General features: G+C 43.1%; 1 protein-coding gene and 2 long non-coding RNA genes across 4 annotated transcripts in view; 1 reads left to right on the top strand and 2 right to left on the bottom strand.

Moving 5' to 3' along the window:
* Positions 1-20,103, bottom strand: part of RNF11 (ring finger protein 11) — a 30,274-nt gene extending 10,171 nt beyond the window's left edge. The window contains exon 1 of the mRNA XM_068198746.1: positions 19,574-20,103. Within this exon, the coding sequence (XP_068054847.1) occupies positions 19,574-19,696 (123 nt within the window). The 5' untranslated portion in view covers positions 19,697-20,103. The remainder of the gene's footprint in view (positions 1-19,573) is intronic.
* LOC137478728 (uncharacterized) lies at positions 3,832-19,567 on the bottom strand. Its single transcript, XR_011001764.1, has 2 exons — positions 13,434-19,567; positions 3,832-13,126 (listed from the first exon to the last, which is right to left on the bottom strand). It is a non-coding gene; the product is annotated as an uncharacterized lncRNA (long non-coding RNA).
* Positions 20,104-20,307: 204 nt separating the features above from the next.
* The window catches only part of LOC137478724 (uncharacterized), a 32,752-nt gene continuing 26,191 nt past the window's right edge, over positions 20,308-26,868 (top strand). Inside the window, exon 1 of one of the 2 annotated variants that reach the window (XR_011001756.1) lies at positions 20,308-25,936. This is a non-coding gene — a long non-coding RNA (uncharacterized lncRNA). Of the gene's footprint in view, positions 26,382-26,868 lie in introns of both variants that reach the window. The other variant, XR_011001757.1, reaches the window with a different exon arrangement.

Raw genomic sequence — 26,868 nt, 5'->3', positions numbered from 1 at the left:
ACAAGCCATTGCCACTGACAGTGTGATCTCTGCAGCTGCTAGGAAAGTTGGGAACAGGCACGCAAGAGGAAAATGGGAGGAGTGCCCCTGTTGGGACTCAAGCCAATTGTGAAAACCTGACTCCAAACACTTAAAAAATAGCAAGAGTGTTAAAATATATCTTCTGGCAAGAATTAGGTCAGCTTGATGGCAATTCTAAGAACAAAACAGCCCTTCTGAGGACTTCAGGAACCAGATAGCAAAATTATGGCAATTGGCTCTAATTAGCCAAGAGGACAGACTGGGGACAAGGAGCCAAGCCAGAGAGTAAACATAAAAATGCACATAAGCTGAATGCACGAGCAGTGAATCCATCAGGGGAGGCATAAATACAGGCTGTACTTTAGTGTGTAAATAGACATGTATATGTGTGTATTTAAGGGTGCTAGTTTGAACTAATGAGAACATCATAACACATAGCAGAGAAATATTATGCAGAACTAGGAAAGGATTTTAGAAAAGGAGTGAGTAGGATATCAAAGGATCGGAGAAATCAAGTGACAAATTATCTCATCTGCAGGCTGAGCGTTACTGTTCAACGCATGACAAGCACCCTCCTTGGGCAAAGAGGACTCTCTAGAATGCAGTTTAACAGCCTTGCCTAAAGCTCCTTTCCACAGACATCCAAAAGCATCCTGTTGAGGAGTGTAGGTCCTCCTACATCAGGTTCCTAAAACAGACACAACAGTCCCAGCCAGACTGAGAACATCACCCTTATGTAAGGTCTCTGTGAGGTGTCAATTCAGCTTCAGCTAAGAGGTAACACAGGTAACAAAAACAATCAGCAGCAGCTCCCTCAGACCATCTGCCCCTCATTCATGCACTATCCTAGCCCATGACACAAACTGCCTTTTTGTAGCCAGCCGGTTGCAAGCAAGCACCAAAGAGAGGTCTGAAAGAGGACACGGCTGTTCTTTTTATAGTCTGCTACCTCACAGAAGAGGCAATGTAGGAGAGGGCTGCTGCAAACCTTGACAGGGACCTTCCCCTTACCAGGGCCCAGCTGATGAGGCCAAGCTGTGCCACAGCCTGGGCAGGTGGGCCAGCAATGGCTCCCCCAGCAAGGGAAGCCAAGCAGGAACCTGATGAACATTTTTCCATCAGGACAGGCAGCAAACAGGGACTCTGCAGCACAGGGCTCTCACACACTGCAAACCTCTGCCACACCTGACAGAAGAATTTTCCATCAGGCCTCACAGCAAACAGGGACTCGGGAGAGTGGGAATCTCATGCAGTAAAAAGCTCTGCCACAGCAAAAGGAAAGGAGAGAAAACAGATTGCTCTACCAAGGATGAACGACTTGGGGGAGAAAAGAGCTATTGCAGAAGAGCTTCAAAAAGCAGATGGGGCTGGTGATGAGCTGGGCCTGTGTAACCACAGAGCAGGAGAGACTGCTGGTGTGGGGCACCTGCTGTGAGACTGTGTCAGCGAGGCAGCCTGTGACAGCAGGGGTTGTTCCAAAACCCAGGAATCTGTGCTATACCCCACTGCATCATAACTTTGTACTCAATTTGAAATATTTTAATTGCCTTTTTAACAAAGCCATCCTCAATTACGAATGCTTGCTCAAGCAGAAAGCTGCCACACCTTGGCAGTTTGATGGTACACTCAACTCCACAGGCCTTTTTATTTTCTTATTGGAATCTGAATTTCTAATGGACAGTGGATACCCCTGAGATCAAGGTGTGTGAGAAGCTCCGTGCAGCAGAGGACTGCGCACAGGCAGCCAGGAGGCTTCCTGAGGCCAGTTAAAAGATACATCAAGGCTGCATTTTGCAACAGCATAACCACAGCTTTTATTTTTTTTTTTTTTAAGCATGTTTCTGCATCAGCCTGCTGGAAAGCCTCACATACACCTGCCATGCACTGGGGCACCTCAAACGTAGCCCAAGTCTCTGTGCACCACTGGCAGTGAGGGGGCTTGGAGAAGTTGTCCATACCATCCACCCAGCCAACAGCTCCTCTCTTCCACCAGATCCTGGGAAACTGACTGGGGTTTTCTGTGATTTCAGCCACATCTTGAGGCTGGAACTGGGGTTTGAATTGGTGCCAGCAGCACCCTGAACTGCTGGGCTGTGCACAGCTCAGGGCATTCCATGGACATTGGCACTTCCCCCAGGCATCCACTCGCTGCCATCTCCCACTTCAGAAAGAATGAGCACACACAAAAAATGTGATCTGACTATTTGTTTAGCATCATTTGATAATAACATTAATTATTTCATCTCTGAGTTAATAAGCAGCAGCTGTAAATAGCCAGAGGCACCGAGTCAGCCTATTGGCTCATCTCATTCAGTCTTTTATTAATCTTAAAGAACGTCCCAGGCATTAAATGAATATTTCTAAATCTCTTAGTTTGTTGGGTTTTGTTTTAAAGCAGTTCTCTATTTATAAGCCTGCATGAATATCAAGGCACACTAAAGCCTGACGGAGCTCCTCTTCTCGATGCAGTATTAGCAGTGAACACAAGGGCAATGTTTCTATTTTTTCCAGCTAAGTCTTGTCCTCGCAAGCAATGACTCTGCGTTTTCAGCTCACAGGGCACAAATCCAAGTGTGATCTCATGCAACTGTCAAGCCTCTTCTAACAGAAAAAAAAGCCTGTGCCAAGAACAGGTAGAGAAATCATAAACAGCTCTCTTAGGAGTTGGTTATACAAGTGAAGTATTTCCAGAATACATTTTTCCTACTATTTTGAAGTTTTAAATGCACAGAGACAGTTCAATGGGCACCCGGTCATCCCTTTAATGTGTCACCAAACAACACGGATTCATTTCACTGCTATGTATGAAATAGTTGTTGGTGCAAGCAGGACAAATTGCAAATGTTCAGTTTCACAGACAAAGAAGGTACAACCTCCACCACTAACTGTACATGCAAGCACCTGGTTTTTCTTATTCAGATGCCAATAAGAAAATAAAAAGGCCTGTGGATCTGAGTGTACCATCAAAGCAGCCTTTTCAATCTATGGTGTAATGGGGCTTTTTACCCTCATCTTTGGATCTTGCCTGGGCTGGTTTCACAGCAAAAATACCTGTGTCCATTTCAGCATAGGTGCTTTCAGAGTAGGTGGTTTGAAGGAGGAACTGAAGCAGGTCCAAGGTTTTGCAAAGGTGAGGGGGGAAATGGAGAGCACAGAGCCCAACCCAGCCTCTGCAGCTCCCACTTCATCTTGTTCAGCTGCAATGGGATGAAGAAAAACCTCTACTTTGTCAGACCATTCCCCTGCTTACACCCACTGTCATGGAGGACAGGACTTTGTTTATATGCAACTGCCTTTCTGAAGGAAAACTTGGAGTTTTCCACAATGGATTCATCCAGCTGTCTGCATGGATCAGTAAAATCTACCAACGTCCCCCCTACAGCCCCAGCAGCACACTTAATAAGAATTTCAAATACTACCAGGGACATGGCACTTGAGCACCTACTTAAGTACTTGCCTGAATTATGGCTCAGGCTGCCACAAAATCTCAGAAGAACAGAAAACTGTTTGAGAGGAGAGACATGAGAACAGAGAGGTCATTTTTCCAAATATGGACTGACTGGTTGGAAGACAAAGCCCCATTTCACCCTGACACACCCGCATGAGGGCAGCTGCAAAGCCTGGAGATTTCCAGCCTCAGCTCATCCCTACACAACAACCCATCGTTCATGTTGTGTGAGGAACATCAGAAAGCCTGAACACTAAATACAGTGATACACAGGAGGCAATTTTACAGCTGGAGGTGAGAAAGTCTCATGGAAATACAAAATTTGTCTGTGCAAATTTAAAAGCTCGAATTTACCAAGAATGTTTACACACACATACAAAGATACAGCTCAGGTGCTGTACTGAAGCATAACTCTACTACACTGGGTGAGGTTCATGCTACTTTTGTTGTCCCCCTGAGTCAGAAATGAGAGCCTGATGTCATTATCATTATGCTACCAACACTCTCAGGCTTTATGAAAATAAAAATAAACACTCGTACTCACTGTATTCCCCTGCATTAATGTTTAGGGTGGAATAACCATGTCCTGCTGCAACCTACACGCTCACTAAAATAAGTTTTGTCAGTTTATACTCACACAGACAAACTGCAGTCACGACAAAACACCAGAATGGAGTAACACTGAGCTTTTTTTGGAGGTAAAAAAGAAACAAAACAACTATCAAGAAAACCTGTGAGTTCTTTACGTTTAATTTATGACATTTAGTCTGGACATCTAGTCTTGTTACCTTGGGAGTTATGAGGGTGTAACTACAGAGGTAACTGTAATACCTAGATAAGCTCCAAGAGAAAAAGCAGCTTGTTGCTCAAACTTCATAAGCAAAAATATCATGACTCAATGACTATGAAACATTTTAGTTATCTTTCTAGACTTTCTAGCTCACCCTTTGATCCCCGAATGGAGACTTCTCCAAGACTCAGTGGCTGCAGCAGAGTAACCTGGGAAGCAGATGGCCTTTAGTGCCACTCCTGCAAGTCTGCAGGACTAAACTCTGTCTCCTTATGGTCGGCTGCAGTTAAGTGAAGTCATGGAATGTGCTTTCCTGGAAACACCAGAAGATTTGCTGAACCAAACAGGCAAAGTAACAAGATGAACCTGAATTCCTGTCTTTAAATGGGATACCACCTTTCTTATGGGTGAATCTCCAGTGCAGTAAAGACATGAGTAGAAATTACTGCAGCAAACTATTTTTTGTTCTGTCACTTGTTTTTAATCACACAGTAGAAAACAGAAATAAGCTGATCCTTCTGGGAGATGGGCAGATCTGTGTTCTTCCTTGGGGGCAGAAAACGATTGGCATGGCCTTCTCTGTGAACTTTGCCAAAAAGGAGTCCAGTGTTCATCAAATGAAGTCTGCTGAATAACATAAGCAAGTACGCTGCAGAATCATTTCAGACTAGAAATCAGGTTAAAGAAAATTTCTTTGCTCTGCTCAAGCTTTATACTGAAATTAGCCTTGAAATAACTTACAGTCCTGGTTCTAAATTTTTTGTATCATTCCATGTAGTGCTTCACTCCTCGTGAGGTCTTCATCATGTTATGCAATGGTTTACCCCAGTGAGAGAGGATAGCATCCAGCAGCACCTGAAAAGGTGTTCACCCCTTGGAGCTGCACCTTCTGCAGATCTGGAGTTCAGTATTGTCTCTATCATGAGTCCCCATGACAAATTCACTGCAAGATGCTGAGCCGTCAATGCTCCCTCCATCATTTAACACATGCCCTATTTTAATATTTTCTTTCTTTCTGTGTTGTTTTTGCTTGGTTTCATTGACTATAGGCAAGACAATTTGTTTTTCAGGAAAACCAAGTTATTTGAATATCATCTCCACTACTAAACGAAATAAAAATAGAAGTGATAGCCCAGAAAAACAAAGGCTGAAAGGGATATAGGATCTCTAAATAAATCAGAAGTGTAAACATCTAAAGACCTATCTGTTAGAAGAATAACAGGTGCAATTTTGCATTAATAATCTAGAATTGTAAAATAAGATACCTGAGCCTTAGCTCTTGGTTGATCAAAAGAGGCTCTCTGTAGGGGTAACAGGGCAAAACTTGACCAGTATCTTTCAAAATCATCCATGGTCTGCAGAAAGTAACTTCACTGAGTATATGCAAAATTATCTATATATTCCTTTGTCCAGACACCAGAAAACAGCCCAATTTACACACTTGCTAATATCCAATTTTCAAGACTGTACTGAAAACAGTTGTTATCCAATTTAATGTAATGTCTGACACAGTGTAAAACTAGCAATAATGCTCGTCATGTTTAACTCAAAGCTAGTTTAAATAAAATACAAAAGATAATGCTCATTAAATCCAAGCCTCATTTTGTTGAAGCCAAGTCAGCAAACACTGTCATACCCACTTGGAAGTTTAAGACACTAAGAAAACAAAAGCTTTAAATGTAAGAAAATAAATTTTTGGGCAAAATCATTTTCCATGAGGAATTCTGGTTTGATCTCAGGGAGGCTTTTGATAGCCCACTGGTGGAAAATACCTACAGCGGAGCACAAATCTTCTTGGCCAAACCCTTTCTCCTGCAGCACAATCTACAGGCAGAAGCAGGAATGAAGGCAGGGCTGAACAAAAGACATTTATAAATTTTTTTCTGCTGAACATATGCTAGCTGGAAGTTCCACTTGTGTTGCTTGGGTAGCACCAGGCAGCTGCATCACTAGCAAGCAAAATGTAAGGCCATCAGTGAACAAGTGTACATGGCATTATTGCAGTCTGTGTCAATCTACAGGCACTTTACTGCTGTAACCCTCTGCAATTAGGATTTTAAATAATATTTGTCTTACTTTAGTTTGCTGTATTACTTAAGACTTTTTAAGGCAGAAAGGGCACTAGCTACTGCTCTCATTTAAATAGTTATATTCTGTCCAGCTGAAATGCGCAACTGTATTCAAACTGAAACCTGGCCAGCATATTCTGTGAAATAACCCAAGGAACCTTAGTGGTATCACTCAGAAAACAATTTCTACAGCTTTGCAGTGCCCCACAGCCTTGGCAATGTGGAATATGATTGACAAGGAAGGGTGTCCTCGCTGTCTCAGCAGCCCCATCTCCTGTGGCTTTGAGGGTTTTTTCGGTAGGTCTCCAAGTCAAAAGCTAAGCCTGACTCAACACAGTTAATGAGATGCAAAAAAGCTGTAAAGATGGTATTTACTGCTCATGTTCAGTGTTCCTGGTTCTGAATTCAGAAAGCTGAACAGAAAGGCTCTGAGCAAGGGGGATTGAGCTACATAAGAGCACAGCATTACTCCAGCAAGGAGAACTGGTAATGCTGCATGAGTGGATGCACGAAGAATCAGCACAATTTGTTTCTCAAATTTATTTTGTGAAACAGGGTTTTGTCCCCTTTATTTGCCTTAAGTAAGACTGGCTTCAACAGGAAGCCAGTGGCCGCCTCTGAGTGATGCCAAACTAGAATAAGGAGACACAACATATAAAACAGAACAGTCAAACTGAGACAGCCAGCCTAACTCCTGCTCCTGCACAATTATATAATTTCTTAATTCTAAACATTTTAGACTACATGGAGGTTGTTTTATTAAAAGCCATGGACACTGGCAGCCCTCACATACACATGCACAAAGGTAATCAAACTCCTAACAGCAGTGACAAAGCTTGCCAAGCAACATTCAGACTTTGGAAACCATCCACGGAGTCATAACTGGAAGGCTTGTGTGAGGAAAGAGGCAGAGCAGAACCCAGGACGCAGATCAATGATGTTACTGTGGTCAGTTGTGTCCCAAGGGACAGCACAGTCTGCTGCACAATATGGACAGGCTGCCCAAGTCTTCAGACACTCCTGCACTTACCAAGTCTACCCATGAACTGTTAGATAACACTAATGAAACTTCTTTAACCAAAATAGCAAAGAAAAGCACTCAATCTTTAAAGGTGGTTGGGGTAGACAAGCTTAGAATCTTTCTTGTATTTTTTTTTTCTGGTTTTAGAGTTTTTTTTAACCAGAAAGATCACATTTAAGAAATAAAGAATTATGGGTTTGTCCACATGAGACATTTGTCCTGAAGCAGTAAAATTCCCTTCAACTGACATCACCACCCTGCTGAAGTTAAAAATGGCAACTTCAGACTGCATTTCATGTGCAGACCATTCCCAAATGCACTCGCTGCCCAAACCAATATCAGATACTCATCCTGTGCATGCTCTGGTACACAGCTGAGTCAAAGTACAGCCTTAATTTCAACATGGAAAAGCCAAAATTTCTGTAGTGCTTGGTAGCAATAGCACACATCTAATACCTGACACTTCTAGATTTTTCCACAGCTGTCAGTAAGTAAAATGCAATCTACAGGTGGCAAAGAGTGCTGATAAATCAAATCTCCACCAGGAAATCAGTTGATTTCACTAATCTGACCAGAGGAAGAATAAGAACCCATTTCGGACACTGGAACGGTATGAGCTGACCCACCAAGCACACAGCCAACCATGAGTGACTGCAGAGAACATGGCTCCATGTGAAAAACAGGAGGGAAAAGCTAAACAATCCCTTTTTGGCAGCAGTGGACAATTAGATCAGACCTCCTTGTCCCAGAAACATCTACTGAGCACAAGGCACACCACATTTTTGCCTGGTTTCAGCCAGCGGTGTGCTGAACACCGAGACAGCCTCCAAGCCCCTCCTCAGGCTTTGGCTGCGCTCATTCCTGAGCTGGGCCTGCTGAAGTCATTATTTGTAAGTGCTGGAGCAGGATCCTGCCATCAAGTTAAATGAACACAGATGCTGCTTTCTCCACATGCCAGAGGTGTACACAGCCCACCACAGGAGCACTGATGGGTTCAACCAGCACTGGCCCCGGTGTGGGAAGGCCCCAGGAGAGGAGTGTGCAGTGTCCTTAGGTAGGCACTTTCCGTAGGGACTTGGAAAGTTCCCTTCTCTCCCCAGAAAGGCTGCAGAAGTCCAAACTGCTCAAGTTGCTGATGCACTCAGATAAACTCTCCTGTATCAAAAAAAGCCTTATGCTGACAAAAGGATGGGCAGATTTCCCTCAGCCTGCAGTTCACTTCACCGTTTGACTCATCACCCTGAGGTGGAAACACTTGCCTGATCCCTCAACACCAACAGCCTGTTTGGTAGCATCTGTTGTGTAGTTGTTACTACCATTTTCCCAGTTTTTGCTTTCCAATAAAAACACCACTGTGCCAGCAGCGCTGCTTGCAGGAGTCTCCATCTGCGTGATCTGACTGGAGCAAAGAACACACTGACCCCAGGATATCACGTTCTGAGTCCTGTGCAGAAACTCCTGCGGGCACAAAGGCAGGATCCAATTCACTCCTTTAACAGAGGTAGCTGGTCATTTTTCAGCTGCAGCACATTGAGGAGACACAGAGACATGAAATTCAGTGTTACAGCTGGAAGTTGGGCAGTCTTGGCCTTCACCTGGCTGTAATCCAGTCAGTGGTATGTGTATAAGATAGACCCCCAAAAAAGCAGGGATAAAACACCCTCCTTTCCTATCTCAGCCTAAAACTTCAGATCTTTTCTCTTTCAGTTCATCAGCTCAGAGTAAATGACAGCTACAGAAAGACACTTCAGGAGATGCTATATATAGGGTGAAGTGAACTTTTCCCCAGGAAGCTCTAGATCTAGGTCATCTTGCTTCTTCTGGGAGGCAGAAAAAACCAGGTTACTCATTGAACAAGAATACAGTTTCTAAAGGAAATAAAAGATTACTTGGAGCATGAAATCTTGTGTGGATAGGATTTTTTTTGTTTCCTAAAGGACTTTTAAAAATAAATCTCACTATGAAACACTGTCCCTGAATACGTGACTTCATCCACTTTAAACTGAGAAACCCGCTATATTTACAGAAAGAGTGGGCATTCTTTAATAAACTTACTTTCAATAGTTAAGCCACACAGTGAAGTAAATACAACTTCAGGTCTCAGAAATTTCAGAGAGTTTGTCTATATTCAGACATAATTTAAAATCCCTCCCTGCACCTCATTTGTGATTCTTACAGGGGCTGGAATGGTTACACACAACCCAGCACAGCTCCAGGCGAGCTTTCATATGAATCCACTCCGTTGGATTAAATACCCCGTTCCCACTTCCAATCGAGGGCAGGTGAGAGAATAACCAAGCATCTCACTCAGGTTTGGGCCAAGGGCCACCAACTCAGCCCAGCCACTGCAGCAACATGAAGGTGCCATCAGCTGAAGAGGTGGGAGAATAGAGCAGGAAGAGTTTTCTCAGCTCAGGACAGACCTCAGTGCAACACTACCTGTGCAGTGTTCCTCGCCCACTTCCAATCAGCAGATCCCTAAAAATTGTCAAGTAGAGGTGTGGGCCTGTATTTCAGTTTAGTGACTACAGAGGGGATTTCATTGGTTCTTGTGAGCACAATCAAAACAGCCCACAGAGACTCAGAGAGCCAGGAACTAAGAGGTGAAAAAGCACTAACTAAGAAAAGAATTAACAGTTCATTTAAAGTTAAGTATTTGTGCTTGAATTTTAAAACTGATTCTCTTCCCTTCCAAGAAGAGTAATATACTTTCAAGGACACCATTCTCCACAGGACAATCCACAACGGCCTCAAGGTCTCCAAATATATAGATGCAACATTAAAGAACTCTGTGAAGCAGAAACTAAAGCAACATCTTAGTCATATTTCATAAGCTAAACTGAAGATAAATGGATGCAACTGCAATCCAAATCATAATATATAAAAAGAAAACAAACAAGGGAAATCCCAAAACATCAGAAAATGGCAATGGCAATTAAGCAAGTACTACTACAGAGCATAAAATAAAGTCTACAGATGTTAAAGTATTAATTTCAGTGTCTTAACTAAATCTGAATTTAGAGCATTACTTTGCTGAGCCTTTTATGTATTTTCCACTGAATATAGCAGTTCACTGCTTTTTGTTAAGCAACAGCACAGACCAAACCAGTTTAGCAGTTTGGTACGTCTGCAGTCAAGTAATACTTGCACTCATTTGTTCAAAACCTGAGAGCAATCTCTTCTCTTTCTGAACTTTAAATAAAATTAATGCATCCAGGCAAAATAAATACTAGTCTTAATCCCTATTGCAAAATTACACAATGTCTGAATTAAAGATTTAGACAACTGTGTTAATAAAACTCTGTGATTAACGTTCAGTGCACTGAACAAGCTCTGTATCTGGCTTCAATTACAGTGATGAATAAAAGTCAGACACAGGCATTGGCCCAGAGTATTCATGCATTATACTGTCCCATAGATACTGAAATAATGGAATCTGATGCACTTTGATCTCTTAGATAAGCCTCCCACAGCTCTGAACAGAAAGGGCAAGAGCACCCAACCTCATCCAATTCTGCAGTGTTCACACACTGAGTCATAAGAGATTTGTATCCCCACTACCAAGATACATCTTATGGGAATAAATACAGAGAAATATTGCTCCATTTCCTTCTGGCTAGAGCTTATACACAAATCATCTGGAAGCCACACAGAGTGAAAGTGGTGAGGACTACAGGGACACTTTACAGTCTCCACAGAGCTATTTACTTGGACAGTAGTTATGTTTTAATATATTTGTGGGATATATTCTAGTCTGATTTTCTCTTCTAATGCAGTTTTGCCATGACGCAGATTAGAAACTGGCGGCATGTGGTAGATGTAATGGTTTTAATCATGGTTGCAGGATGGTCAATTCCTTGCTTTTGTCCAAACCAGCACAGACTGACTCATTTTTTTGCATACAACTGGATAGTCAAGCAGCTTTATTAAATTTTATTAGTCATAAACCAGGCGTTTCCTTGATTCTTCTAGGACCTCTCTTAGCAGTCCAAACTCCACTGGCATGTGGGCTAGCTACAGTCCCAAGCTCTGGGAAACTCAGCCCTGTCAGCTGAGACTTGTCTTTAAATGAGGATGAAGTTGTCCCTGCATGAGCTTTTGGCCTTGGAGTGCAGGGTAATACATGCAAGGACTGCTCCTGAACCTTGCCTCTAGAAATACAAATTGCTCCCTCTGAGCAAAAAGCAGATGAGAGGACACAGAGGCCACTCCAGTGTCCAAAAATACAACCAAGGGAAACAGGTTTCAGTATTGCAAGGACAATAGTCTGCACATTCATCACTGCATGCTGGGGCTAAGGGAGGAACTCAATTTCCTGAGTCACAGTTTCTCTCATCCTTCCAACAGTTTCAGTCCTCCCCCGGGCACCTCAGGTCTACATCAGCCCTCAACTAAACCAATGGTTAAAAACAGAGGGAGGACAAGAAGGCTCAGAAATCAGCCTGGCCTTTGACAGAGGGTACATGTGCGTGCAAATGTGCACAGAGCATGCGTGAGCGTTGTGGTGGATCAGCAGAAATGCCCAGTGCAATACCCCAGCTGGTTGTGATTTGGCTGGCGCAACCGCGGTTAAAGGATGGTTCTTTTATCTCCTCCTCCAATTGCCGCATGCATCTGCTCTTTGTCCATGTCACTGTGTGAGGATCCTGGCCCAGCAGCTTTTATGCCACCAGCATTCTGACTTTCTTCTTCACTGATGAGAAACAGAGTGGTTGGCAGATTCCTATGGAGGGGCTGGTAAATAAAATAATTGCTCTCTCTGTTTGGTCTCTTGGAGATTGTTTCATTAGTTCATATGAAAGTCACGGTTGATTTGCTTTAGTCCATTCCACAGATCATTATCTCTTCAAAACATAAAAGTGGTTTATTTTCCATGGGTCAGAAACTGACTCCAGATGTACAGCCAGCAACAGCTGATCACAGCACTGAACCCAAGGTACACATCAGAAACATACAGGAAGAGCTTCCTAAACACATGGTGGTCCTAGATTTTAGGGAGGGTGGTATTGCATGTTTGGGTTGGCTTGTCCAAAAGAATGCATGAGCTTCCAAGCATAGCAAAGATTCATCACCCTGATTAGGCAAGATTTCTTATTACTATCTCCACAAACTCTTCATCCTACTAATCAAGTATCTGGAATGCAGGCTGCCAAATAAATGCTGAACTATCAGATTCCAAAACAGATTTTAGGAGACTTATCTACTGCTTTAAACAGATCTTCTGATAAAGCTCCCTCTCTCCAGCATCAGGTTTGTCATAAATTTCTGCAGAGGTTCCTTTTGTAATAGAGGAACATTATTTTATTAAAATCAAATTACCATTGAACACTTTACAAACTTGAATTAAATTACTAAAGCATGCCTGCACTAAAGATAAAGTTTATTACTCCTTCACTCCTCTTTTTACAGTGAAGAAACTAAAGCACAGAGCAGTTGAGTGGTTTGCTAAAGTTACAAACAGAACACATCATGATGATAACTTACCCTAAGGCTGTTAGAGTGGGGTTTTTTGGTGGATTTTGTTTTGTTTAGTCTGGGGGCTGGGAGTTTTTTTGGTTGAAGTGCACTTTTACTCAGCAAGAAGTTACACAACTCTAGCTCTGCTGGGACAGGTCACTGCTATAGCTGTCCCCGAAGAGGCAGCCAGAACACGACAGCATCTTCTACAAAAACACATCCTACCTTCAGGGACCAAGACACATCTTTGCTTCTGAGACCTTCATAATGTCAGGGCCAATTTTTCTTGTGGTATAAATCAAGATCGAAGCTTGCTTTGCCTTTCAGAGTCAAGAGAATAGCGTCTCTTCAGCTTTTTCTCCAAAAAAGGTTTCATTCTTACTCAACCATGACATCTCTAAAAACCTGCTCATTTTGTAATTCTTTGGTCTCTGAGGAACTGCTTCATTAGCTCATAGAAAAGTCATGGCTGACTTGCTTTAGTCTACTCCACAGACTTTTACTTCTCCAAAATACAAATACGTTTCTCTGTGCATATGGGGAGGCAGAAACAAGGACAAGCACAAAGACTGGAAGACATAAGTCTGCCACAAGCAAGAGGTGTTATTTTTAGTTTCTTTGCCTTACATTCTGCAACCAGTTTGACTACAGCCATTAACAGGGTCTGCAGAAGTGCTCATTCAGCTGAGCTTCCTTTGTTGAAGTGATGAACAGGGACGGACACAGGACAACAGGGACAGGCTCTGTAGAGCATCTTGAGCCAACTTAAGACACTTCTTGCAGAAATCCATGTGAAGCAGAAAGCAATACTCTGTTAAATGTGATTATGAACATGTTATCTTCTTTGCATAATGCCCCTTGGAAAATCTTCTGGACAGAGTGGTTAGGAACAGATCCTTACCAACTGCCAACTCAACAACAGTGGATCTAGAAACCAGCTCTGATTTTTTAAGAAAGGTGGTAACACAGAGAACTCAAACATTAGCGTACTCTTCCCACTTCCTCCAGCCATGCCTAACACATTTTTAACCAACTGTAGTTCAAAATCTATTTTAAGCAGATAAAGCATTACAATATTCAACCAATATTAATTAAAGTATTTATTTAAACTGTTTATGAATGGGTATTTTCAAGACTGAGGTTACCTAACTCTGTGATACTATCTGGTAGCCTTTACTTTCAGGTCTGTCTTCCTTCTGCTCTTCTCCCTCTGCCCCCACCAGCTTTTTTCACAGCAAAATGAAAGACAGCCCCCATCAGCAAGTGTGGCAGGCTGTGCTGAAACCAATATGCACTGAGACAGGAAATAGAGGTGCAGGTTTTTTCTAACTGTTGTCTAGAAAGGAAGTTTAGACTTAGCACCCTCAAGAAACTTTTCACCTAGAACTGATTAGCAGTAATACAATTCTCGAGACAACTTGCTAAATTCTTCAGCTGTGGAAGAATAAGAAGTGTCATGGCATACTGTTCACTAACCAAATAATCTTGAATGCTACTATGATGACATTCATAATACATATATTTCATTACTGTAAGGAAAATGAACTGTATAGCCCTATACTGATATTTTTAAAAAGGTTTATTGCATTGCACATCCAAATAATTTACCAGAACTGCAGTATAAAACATGGAACACTTACAGCTTTTCTGAATGCAGGTCTAAATTACATGGTAACTATTTATCAGGAGTGACTTTATCACTTAATGCTTGGTCTTTCACAGATAAAATGTTATTCCAGAAAACTACTAAAAACTTCATTTCTGAGAAAATTAATTACATAAGTTCACTCAAGCAATCTCATCCTTGAAGAGAAGTACCAAACATCACTGGCTACTCTACCACCTCTTATCCATGCAGCAAACTCTCAACTTCAGCTCCTCCATCACTTTTCCTCCTCAATGCAGCTGATTTTCACCTTGAGCACTGCTGCCAGAAGGCACCAACCAGCAACACAGCAACAAAAACAAAGAGTTTGAAGCCCTTTGAAGTTTCCAGCAGACTAAGGAATTGTGGACTGGAGTGACATTTCAGTTCACATCCACAAGTGCAACTGTAATTCATACACATCATCACCAAGATGTGGAGGACAAGCAGAAAAAAGGGCAAGACATGTATAGGCAACTTTTAAATATACTGCTTTCTCTTATATGAAAGTAATCCTACTAGCTGGTTTGCTTTTTTTCATGGATAGCTTTCTGTATGTAATGTTTTCCCACTGCATCTTTGCCCCCTTTATGCTGTTCCAACATAGATCAAGAGTTCCAGCTTTGCACAACCATGGTAGATTATAACCTGTTACACTACCACAGTCTCCTTTCTTGTACAATACACGCAGTCACAGATGATAAATCATTTCCATTGGGGTCCAAGGGAATTTTTGTTCAGCTGTTTCTATAAATGGGTGCAACTCCTAGATCAGAATTCATTTGGCTAGCAATTTTTAGTTATATTGATTACCACGCCTTTGAAAAGACAGCATCAGAACACCAATGTAACATATTACTTAAGTTATGAGGACAGAGTAACAAAGGCTTGGTTTCTCCTCTTGAGCAAAAAATATCCAACACTCCCATCCACAGGGCAAGGTTCACACAGAAATGCAGTGGGCTCTTTCAAAAAGATTTTGAGTGTTCAAAATGGGCACTTCTTCAGCATCTCCAGGGCTGTACCCCCTGTGCTGTGCTCCTCACTGGCCTATGGCACTGCCAGCACAGGCTGATGTGCCACCTCCCTGAAGTGGGAACAGCTGGAATGAAGCACGAAAGCCAGAGGGATGAGGACATGTACACTGTGTGCAGGTGACACTCAGCTCAAAGGAGGCCCAAGGAGGCTATTGCAGCAACCTCAGCTTTAAGAGAAGCCATGAGACATCCTAAATTACACTTTCAAAACCTGCTGTCCCCAACAGCTTTTGGAGGATTATGGGAGCACTGCATTGGGTTAAGAACATGTTTGTGATCTCTCGTCTCATTTTGTGCCTACAGCCAAATCAAATGAGTATCCAGGCCAAAAGGTTTTAAATTAATCCCTCAAAAAAAAAAAAAATCCACTAGATCCACTGAAACATTTTATCTGGGCCTGTAAGACAACACATGGTGGTACGAAGTACCAGAGGGTGCTCTGGAGCTCTTCAGGTAAAATATTTTATCAGTTTATCTGCCACATCAAAATATCAAATGAACTTGTATGAGGTTACTATCAACACCAAGATGTTGTGCTTATTTTTCATATTTTAGCTAAGTAATTTAGCAAGTGTCATACATCTTTTTAGAAGACTGCAGTGTATTTTGTCCACAGTAATACTTTTTAGAAACGTAGGGAGAAAACCTGCAAAGCATTTTGTACTTTACTGGATAAAATTTCCGAAATTGAATAAAATGGCAAATTATTTCCTACAGCTATTAAGGAACTATTTAAGGACAGACATATGAGACAAAGATTAAGAAAAGGGACACATCTGTTCTGCAAAAAAAAAGTCTTCGAGGAGAATTACTAGAAATAAGAGAAACTGAAAAAAACCCAAATAACTTGTATGGAAAAACAGCAGAAGGCATATTGCCAACAGATGGTGAAGAAGTCATACACCAAAAAGGAAAACAAAGTTGAAAGCATACTCAATTTTGAGGACTTGAGAAAAAAAAAACAAAACCAAAGCTAACGTCTTCCTAATCACAGATTCCCTGGTTAAAAATGGAGCTGCATGTTCTTAACACTTAGGAAAGCAGTTGTAATTTCTGAGTTCTAAAATGGAGGCATTCAAAATTAGCATCTGTCTATGAAAATGTTGGTCCACTCTTGAAATCACTTCCTTCCTCCCTGCTATGAAAACACTCTTTTTTTTGGTGTGTTTTCATTTTTTCTTGTGTTAGTGGTTAAGCTCAATGCACTGGAAAATATCTGATGCTTTAATGGGCCACTTTCTTAATAATTCAGATACCTGTTTAAAAAAGATGCTTCCTCTCTGAGGCCTTTCTACAGCAGCTGGTAACAGGTACTGCCACAGGAACCGAGAGACAGGTATTTGCAGAGCCTCTCAATGGAAGCTATTCCCCATTATTCTATGTGTCCATACTGTCAATCCAATTCTCAACCTCACTTTTGGAAGTAGGAATTTTACACAGCCAGTTTAATAGCACTCACTGATCAAAGGAATTTGACATGCTATACTGCAATTTTTACTGGGGGTACATTTTGCAGTTGGAACTCAATAGCTAAATAAATACTAAGCTATAACAGGAGTCCCACATGAACATCCCTGGTACAATCCTGTCAGAACACAAAAAAGTACTTTAAATGTCAAAATAATACAGAAGTCATCTTCTAGAACTGTGTGTCTTCCCCCAGCAAACCTCCTTCCCTTAGTTTGCATACCTTGCAAGAGCTATTCAGGAAGTTGACAAACTTGCTGCAAACCCAAGAGCAACAGACACACCAGATTTTACTTTCTTCTAAAATATGCAGCTGACATTTCAGCAGCTGGCTTCAAAACTGTTCACCTTCCAGTTTCTCAAGGCTAGTTGCCACAAGTAAGTTTTCAAACTTGTTTTATCCCCTTCCTTGCTTTCATTCCTAATGTCTACTCATTATACACTAACTCTGGTTAAGATATTGAAAGAAGTAACTACCAGGAACAAGGGCACAACTTTCCCATTTGTAACAGCGACTCTGAGCTGCCACTTGAAAGTTAAAATGAGTGACTTATTTCTAGCACAGAAGTAATACTGGAGCATTAGCAATTGTTCATACTTAAGAGTTTTGTGTATCTTGTAAACATTAATAACTAATTTAAAATTATAAATCCCCTCAACCTCGAAAGTGCACAAATGTTGCATAATATTGTAGCTAAGGCCTATTTTTTTTAAAGTCACAATCCATTGTGGTTCAAAACCTGTGGAAAGAGTAGCTTTGATTTTGACTATGAGACACTAAAGGCTACCCTAAGGTGAAGCTTTAGGAAGCATCAGGATCAGTGGAGGAGTTTTCAGGACAGACGGTGATGTTTGACACAGCCAAGTGCCTGTGGGCACATCACCCGATGCTGCACAGCTTCTTCAGCTGAGGGAAGGCTTGCTATGAATACATTTACTCGATAATAGACACCTGTGGGTTCATTTATTTTACTGTCTGTCGTGTTCTCAGTCAACCATCCACACTTACAGACAAGTTCTTCATCAAGAACAAAATTTTAAAAACCTTTGATGACAGAGTCCTTCTCTAGGCCAACATCCACACTAGAAGGCCTGTATAAGGCATATACATGACTGGTGACTCTTACAAGAGCTAAAAGGTTGCTTTCAAAAGGAAGAACAAGAAAACAAAAACCTTCACAAGTCCTCTCAGAATCATAGATATAAATGCAATAAATTGCACAAACAAACTTTTAATGCTGATTTGACAAAAATACAATGCACTTCTGAACCTCACGGACCATTCAGGCTTCATTTAGAACAACACAACCTTTAAAAAACTTGATCTACCACCAAGCACTTTCTATTTACTGGACTTCAGCAGACATAGGTCAGAAATCAGAACAGAAAAATTCCTCATGGAATTTATTGTGACATTCAGCTTTAGCACCCAAACAAAACAATCAGGCACACACTGCCAAGAAACATCAGTGCAGCTTCAGGGCACCAGCAAGGGCTGCTATGTGTAGGGCTTCCCTTCAACACTTACGGGGCTCCTATCAGGGTGGAATTCTTGAACTCGCTAAAGCATTTGTAGATTACATGCCTGTCCGGTTAAATACTTCCTGCAATTTTGTTAATTATACAACAGGCTCTCCAATTAGGGAATGACTCCCATCCTAGAAAACATACAGCTCTCAAGTTACCCCCCCAGAATGTGTGTTTCTATAGATGCCTCTGGTATGTATACTATTATCCCAGACAGGAAAATACTTTCTAAACTTGAATAGAATGTGCAGTTCTATCGCTGGATGGTTTTCCTTTTCATTTTCCAGTGCCATAGACTGCTTATTTAGGTCAGTACACATTTCTGTAGGTGGGGGTGGAGATCTCCGGGAGCAGACAAGTGCAACCCCAAGTTCAGGTTCCCTTTTCGTGTCCATCCCTTCCAGAGGCGGCCAAGCGCAGGCTTTCACACCAACGCCATCCTCCCTCCACATCGGCGTTACCCTCCGCTGACAGCAAAGCCATCAAAGCAAATGCTCGACCTTTTCCTTCTTTCCCCCTTGATTCGTCGTCAAGATGTAAATTAAGATTCTCCCAGAGACCAAAAAAAAAAAAACCCAACTAAAACCCACCGAACAATGGGAAACACATCCCCGCCGGTGCCCCACAGGACGGAGGGAAACAGGATCCCCTGCGCTGGTGGAGTTACTTATTGGGGATCAGATGCTGCTAAAAATACGGAGCGGTGCGAGCGGGCCCGGGCCAAGCCCGGGCAGGGCCCGCGGTCCCCGTCCCGGAGCGTCCCCGCGCCAGACGGTGATGTCACCGCCGGCGGCAACAAAGGACGCGGCACCGGCCCGGCGGCCCCTGCCCTCCGCCCCCCGCCCCGCCGGCGGCACCGCGCCTCCCGCCCGCCCGGAGCGCCGGCACCGGCCGAGACAAAGCGGCTTCCCCCGCGCTACGTGCGGGCGGAAGGGGAGAGGTTCGGGCCGCCCAGCGCCGGAGCGGCGGCGGCGGGGAGGCGGCGGCCCCCGGGGCGGCGCGCACCGGCCCCCGGGCGAGCGGCCCCGCGACCCCCGCCGGCCGCGGCGAGGCCCCGCTGCCCTCAGCCCCGCTCCCGCCCCCTCCCGTACCTGATATGGCGGCGGCGGCTCCTGATCCGGCTCAGCCCCGTCTCCGTAGCTAGCTCTGTCCGACTGGGACTCGTGGAGCAGCGAGATGTCATCCGAGGTGGGGGACTTGAGGCAGTTCCCCATCTTCCCGGGGGGAGCGCGGCCCCCCCTCCGCCTCCTCCCGCTCCGGATCCGCGCCCTCAGCCTCCCCGCCGCAGCGCGCAGCCCGCAGCCGCCCCGCCGGGGAGGCTCATGCCAGCCCCGGCCCTAAGCGGCTTAGCAGCTGCAGCCCGGCCGCCTCCCGCTCCGCTCCGCAGCCGCCCCGACCCCTGAGCCGGGGGGGCGGCAGGACGGGCCTCCCACCCCCCGTGGGGCAGCGGGCTCCAGAGGGTCCGCCCGCCCCGCGGCTGCCCGGCGCGGTTCTGCTTCCCGGTCACCAGCTCCCTGCGCACTGGGCTTTGTCGCACGGGCCGCCCTGGCTCCTCCTCTCACCCCTCCCCGCCGGGCCCGGGGAGCAGCCACGGGGCCTCGCTGGGCTCCGCACCCCCCGGCCCCGCCGCGGGGACAGCCCTGCCCGCCCCCGGCGGGACGAGGCGGGACAGGACGGGCTGGGGAACCCAGCCGCCTGCTGGGCTCCCCCGGCCGCAAGATGGTGGGAGCCGCTTCGCTCCGCCTCCGAGCGCGGTGTTTGTTTGTGTTCCGGGCATGGCGGAGCCGGCGGCCGCTCGGGCCCGGCGGGACGGGACCGGACCGGACCGGACCGCAGCGGTGACCCCCGCACCACCCGGCCCACCCCGGCTGAGGGGCTTTGTGCGAGGCCCAGGGACCTTCCCAAGGGTTCCCCCGCGGGCGGGTCCCCAGGCAGGGAAGAGGGTTCCCCGTGCTGGTCGCTGGCGTGAGCCCAGGGGCACGGTCAGTGTAGGCACAGGGCAGTGAACCCCAGAGTGGAGCAAAATCAGCAGCAAGCACTTGGCTTTTGCTTTTCTATGCGATGAGCAGGTACTCTAATAAGCCATATATTAAGCTCTTCTTTTTTTCCTTCATAAAAATATACTTGGATGTAAGTCTAGGTAAGTATTGATAAATGCAAATTTGAGGTTACTGAATGCCCCTGTGTCACTGTGTTAGTGTGCCAGCACTGACCCACCCAGAGTGGAATATACGATGGTCCTATTAGTGTTCTTTGGTTCCTCAAAATGCATCCTTGGCCTTCAGAGTCACATAATGGAAAATACTTTAAAATCCAATTTTTAAAGTAAAGTATTTTTTAAGGTGAAGCAAATATGGTGCAGAAGAGAGCAGCTGCAAAGTCCAGTCTGTAAAGCAGTACAGCGTGGCTGCTGCTTATCACGAAGTTGTCTGCTGATAGTGCTCGGGCTTGCTTTGCGCCTTCTTGGGTCAGAGTATCTCCAGACCTGCTGTTCACTGTGATGTATTTGCCTCCACAACCTTTGCCGGTGGACCTCAGTCTGGGATCAGAGTTTTTGCTGATTATCCTTATGAGTTCATTCTTGTAGATTTCATTTTATTACTGTTAAGGATGGTTTGTTTTGCTACTTATCAATGGGTAAGTTAAACAAGCCTGGGTAAAGCCTGTGATTGCTGCCATTTATGGTGTTCTAACACGGTTTCAGGCTTTTCAAGGAAACAGAAACTGAAAATGGGGCAGGATTGTGAGTGTTGCTCAAGATAGAGAGGCTTTGCAATGGTGCATTGTAAATAATGACTTTGGTACATGGCTTGCTCATTTGGGTGTTTATCCTATGAGTCTGTTGGCTTGGTTTAATAGAATTAGCGAAGCAATTGTTGGAGGGGATCCAGTGAACCACTGCCTCACCCAGTCATGATTTTCAAGGTTAAGGCTAAGTTAGAGCTGTCTGCTGTGAGAACCTGGTGATGAAACTCCAGCACTGTCACGGGTATTTTCAGTTGTGCAGTGGCACCATTGGGAGTGAGATTATGGGCAGCTAGAAGGACTGAGTTACTCAGCTGTTATCTCATGTTTTGTTTTCTCTGTGAGGCTCGAGCCTGTGTCGTTGATGTAGTTCAGTGAAAACCACAGGTCACACTGTGCTGTGGTGTGAGGCTGTGATAACAGTTTTGATCCTCCACAGTGAGGGGGTCCTATGGAAACCTGTGGTACCTCCCTGCTGGCTGATGTGCCAAAATAGCCTTTCTTTGGAAACCAGAATGCAAACTGATCTCATCCTGATATGCAGTCAGGACACAGGTGGGATTTCCTCTGCATCTCATGGTAGAGATGTTGCATTTATTTACCTTGAGGCCGATCTCCAGAAGAAATAGCTGCTAAGCCCAGTTAAAACTTTCCCCATAGTAGGTACAGGATGCTCCAAATCTGGGCATGTTTTAAAAACTGCAGACTTGTCAAGTGCCAGAAGAGACCTGCTTTTCATGGTAGACTCACAGAGACCAAAGAGGAAGCAGAGGTTCATCTTTGGCCTTGCAGCAAGACAGACTGCACCTGTGAGAGCTCTGAAGGGGGAAGAGCTACTAGCAGTCATGCCTGGATTCTTTGAAGTAGGGGTGGTTGAAGGCACTGCTTTTCCTGGCTATTCACTCCTGTTTTGTCAGATAGGTCATTAGTAGTGGTTTTGCACCACCGTCTCAAAAGTTGTACAAAGGTCCAGGAGATGGAAAATGGAAAAATTATAGCGTTCACAAATGTATTTTAATATCCCTGCATATGCTGAGGTGTAGCTGTGAGCCTGCTCTTTTTGCTACCACACTTTTTGCAGGTTGGGGACAAGGAAGCAGAGGGATGGGTCCTCAGAAGATGCGATTTATGAGTATGGTTTCTTTGCTTTAGCAGAACTATAGTGTAATTTAACTGATTACTTAAGTTCTCTCTGGTTTTTACTTCCTTTGCTTAGTTTGGGGAACAAGTAATATTCAGAATGGATTTTCTAGAGGCTTAAAATGCTCCTGTAGAGGAAGAAAGATTCATGTCGAGGTTTAGGGTTGCACAAATACTACAGACAGAAAAGATAATGCAAATACAAAAATTAGTGTCAGACTAATATCAATACAGAACTGGCAAGGCAGGTCAATGAAACTTTTCCTCACATCTAGACATTTAAACAGTTGGCTGTAATCTGTTATTGGAATGGAAATGGGGATGTTCTGAAGTTTGCCAGTGTACAGAATTAATGTTCTGGTACACCTCAATACTACAATGTCACACATGGGTCTGTCCTCACCACCTTGTGGCAGCTAGCAACTTATGAGTGAAATCTCTCTTTCAAAACAGAATGGAAATTCAAGAAAAAGAGTTTTAAACTATGCAAAGTTTATGTTTTATTTTACAGGCTTTTGATATGAGAGGAGGCAAGTGACATATTGATGTATTCTTAAGGCTCATACAAGGTAGCCAGAGATGATGAACTGTTTTACTGAAAAATCCATTTCCTTTTGAGTTAAAAATCTAAAATCCTCTGAGGACATAAAAAGTCCTTCTTGTTAGGAGTTCCTCTACAAAATTGACGTCATAAATTGCCTAATTTTTAGATGAAAGACCCTTTGATAACACCATTTTATGTGATCCATGTTCATGTTATTGTTGGACAACATTTTGGATATGTTTAATATGTCATGCTTAACAAAAGTTTTTGAAAGACCTTTTCTGTCCTCAGCATGGAAAAGTTTTTTCACTTCCTTTTCTTCCATCAAGCTTATTTTCCCAGCACTTATCACCTCTCATTAGGTCTTATCTTTCTTCTGGATAGGATTGTTTTCCCAATTCATACACAGAAGCCCAGCTGATTTCTGAGTGCAATCTTTCCATGCCAGGGTACCCAGAGGTTCGGAGATAACTCTGTTTGCTCGGGTAATGTTGGTGAATAGAACACAATAAAATTTTAAAACCTTTTTCTGGGAGGAAAAAAAAAAGACTTTGTATACCTCTGGAGAATGGAAGTAAATTACATTCTTCCATTATGTATGTGAATCTGATTATGAGGATGGCAGAATTAATTTATGTGGTTATAAAGAACATGGCATCTTCTAAAATGCACATGATTATTTTTAGTTTTGTTGATTTTAGCTGAACCGTAGATGTTTCTCAGTGTATGTTACAACTGCATATTGCTTTCTGAGACAGAGTGAATGCAGCACTAGAAAGCAATTATGGAACTAATATATTTCCCTGAAATGTACTTTGTGATGCAGGATTTTACTCATGTTTCTAAAAATTACTTAAATTTCTGCCTAAATTATACTGGTACCACAAATATGCCGCTTATAACAATTTATCCCAAAGATACCATCTTGGTAAGGAGAAGTATTCCATGATTGGCAAGAATAACTTGCCTTCCATAATAACGGTTTTCCCCAGGACCAAAATGGTTTTTTTCAGTGAGGAGTGTAAGCCTGCCTATTCTGTGCGCTGGGGCACCTGCCCTGTTGTCTGAGCCACAGAGAACAGAAAGTACATGTATTTTGGCACTAAAGCACCCAAGCAACAAAGCAGACAGTCATCATACAAAAGTAACCTCTTCAAACAAACCTGCTGTCACCCAGCTTCCTGGAGAATTTTGTGTAGGAATAAATTTTTCCCCCCTTCTACCACATGTTGCCACAGTCTTAACTTCAAGAATGATCAGAGACCTACAAAACATGATCTAAGGGGAAAGATTGAAAGAATTGGAGTTGTTTAGTCTGAAGAAAAGGAAGGTGTTGGGAAAAATGGTAATGATCTTTCAAAAATAGAAAATATTTCTCTGCAGAGAGAAGGAATCAGTTTTTCTTCATGTTCAGTGGGTCTAGGGCAAGAGGTGATGGACTTGGAGATTTAAAGTAGATATTAGGACATTATTTCAAACTGAAAATGTAGTTTGGCAGTGAAAATGATTATCTGGGAATCTCATTTGCTGAAGGCTTTGAAAGGCAGATTAGGTCACATGTCTCAGGAATGGTTTTAGTTGCAGTAGATTATATGGAGATAACCCCAAAAGCTTCCTGGCTGGTTTATGATGTTTTGTTTCTCTCAGGTGATTTACAGCAGATGCTTTACTGCTGTGTTATTTTGATTCTCACTCTTCTTTGTATGCTCAGAAAATGCCAGGAAGAAAAGATGTCAGTAGGTAAAAAATTGGGTAAGTAGAATGGGTGGGGACATTCCCAGTAGCAGAATACTACGAAATCACAGTTCCTGCAGGAAAGCTGGTGTGCTTGAGCAGAGTGTGACATGCTGACATGTTCTCCTGACAGGCTTTGGGACACAAGTGTTGGGCTGGCTTTCAACAAGTGGTGGTTAGTCAATACACAGAAATATATGTTTTAAATTTTAGTCGGAGCTTCACTTTTTGCTGTGTTTGAGTATTTCCTGAATTTGCAAGGAGTGAATTCTATCCAAAGTTCACTAGAAGCCAGTTTGTTAGACTTCTTGTTCCTCCAGTTCTCTGCAACAGTAAGGTAGTATCCAAAGTGCTTGTAATTCTTTGAAACAGAGTTGAGGAATTAATTGTTCTAGTTAAGTATGCATTCTGCTGCAAAATTTAAAACAACTCTTGTTCACCTTCTCCATACTCTTCCTGTTTTTCTCATTTTCACCATTCCTCCTATAGCCTAAAATCTCTATTTTCTTCCTGTAGGTAACTGTAGGTCTTCTGCAATAACAGAGTGATGAAATGACACTTGAATAGATTCATGAGAACTTAGGGAGTGTGATATGTCAACTCTGGTTGACAGAGACAACTCTGCCCAAGTCCAAGGTCACCTATGTCTTTGTCATTCCTTGATAGAAAACTGTTGAAACTCTTTCTGGATACTGAATGACGGCTACAGGTACTATGTTCTAATCCCTTGCTGCTTCAAAAAATTTCCTGAGATTGCTGTAAGTCAAACTCTTTATTAGGTGTTCAGTTTGTATTGTTAAAGCAATTTTAAATATCTGAAAACTGTTACAGTGCTTTGTTTCAGTTTTTCCTTATGGATCATGATTTGTAATTCTCTGAGATGTTTCCCTGCAGCCTCCTTCTTCGGTCCACTTTTCCAGTAAGCATGGCACCTCAAGCTGCACAGAGTGATCCAGTTAAAACTTCAGGGTTCAATAAAGGAATATTATTTAGTGTGTACAAAAATGCCATTGATGAAATTCAGTGTCCTTCGTTTTTCCTAACACATCGTTGCCTGCAGTTTGTAGCTCTTGTCACTCCCTATCCTTCTCCATGTAATTCCTGCCTACTCAGATTTTCTTATTTTATGCTTCTCCAGATGATTATTCTGAAGGGTACTATTTTGCACTTCCTGTTGAAGCTCTGGTCTGTGACAGCTTAGCTGCCTGAATTGCAGCAGACAAAGTTACTGGAGACTGAACAGAAGGAATGTGAGAAGGAACCACGGAAGATTTTGTACTAAAAGTATGAAGTGGTTGTGAATGAGTGCCCTTGGGAAATTCACTTTATCTTCTGGCCAGAAATGTTTCTTCTTAACATTTAGTTTTACTTTTTGATTAGTCTGTGTTTGTACAGCCTCCTCTTGGAAGGTCAGGCTGGAAATTTGTACCAGTATTTGCTTTTGCATGCTCAAACCCTACTGTGTTTCCTGAAAAAAAAATTCTAGAAAACAACTATATCATGCAGAAAACAGAAGTTATCATAAATTAAACCTCTCACAGTATGAAAAGGAATACAAGAAGGTAATTGTACAATTCCTTAGTCTGTTCTGATTTTGGTTGTGTGGAGATTCCTATAAGACGTGAAAATTTGCTTGTTTACTTACATGACAAAAGAGGAGAAAGGCTTTTTTTTTTTTTTAGCAGAATATAGTGTTTAAACAAACACCACAGTGAAACAAGACAGCTAAAGGTACTGTAAGTCTATTCTTTTTTTATTTTTGTAATGTTTAGAATTTTTTCTGTCTAAGAATAAATTATTTTTCTTTTCATTTATTGTGAAGTGCATGCCTGCAATTAGTTTTTGTAACAGCAAGCTGTTCCCTCTTTCAGTTAAGTTTACAAAAATTGCACACTCTGTGGAGCTACTTTAGCTTTTATTTGGAGGCATTATCATCTTAGCAGTGGACTTGCACGCTGCTTCAGAAATTCTGAAGGCTGCGTATTGACTCAGAAAATGTCTCAAAAGCCACAAGCACACCATTTGGTGTTTTGGGCTGTGTGCTGTTCCACAAACACTCCTTTAGACACAGGGGACTGCACAGAATCTCTGCAAGACACAGGGTGATTGCAATGGTGCATTTTGCCTCTGGCTTACAAGCTGTACACCAGCACAGTGCAAGGGTTAAGGACAAGATAAAATCACTTGCTGCTGTTTTGATTTCCTCGGGGGTTGTTGTTTTTA

The sequence above is a fragment of the Anomalospiza imberbis genome, chromosome 9 (genome assembly GCF_031753505.1).
Source record: "Anomalospiza imberbis isolate Cuckoo-Finch-1a 21T00152 chromosome 9, ASM3175350v1, whole genome shotgun sequence".
Lineage (NCBI taxonomy): Eukaryota > Metazoa > Chordata > Aves > Passeriformes > Viduidae > Anomalospiza > Anomalospiza imberbis.
This window is presented reverse-complemented; position numbering and strand designations above follow the sequence as displayed.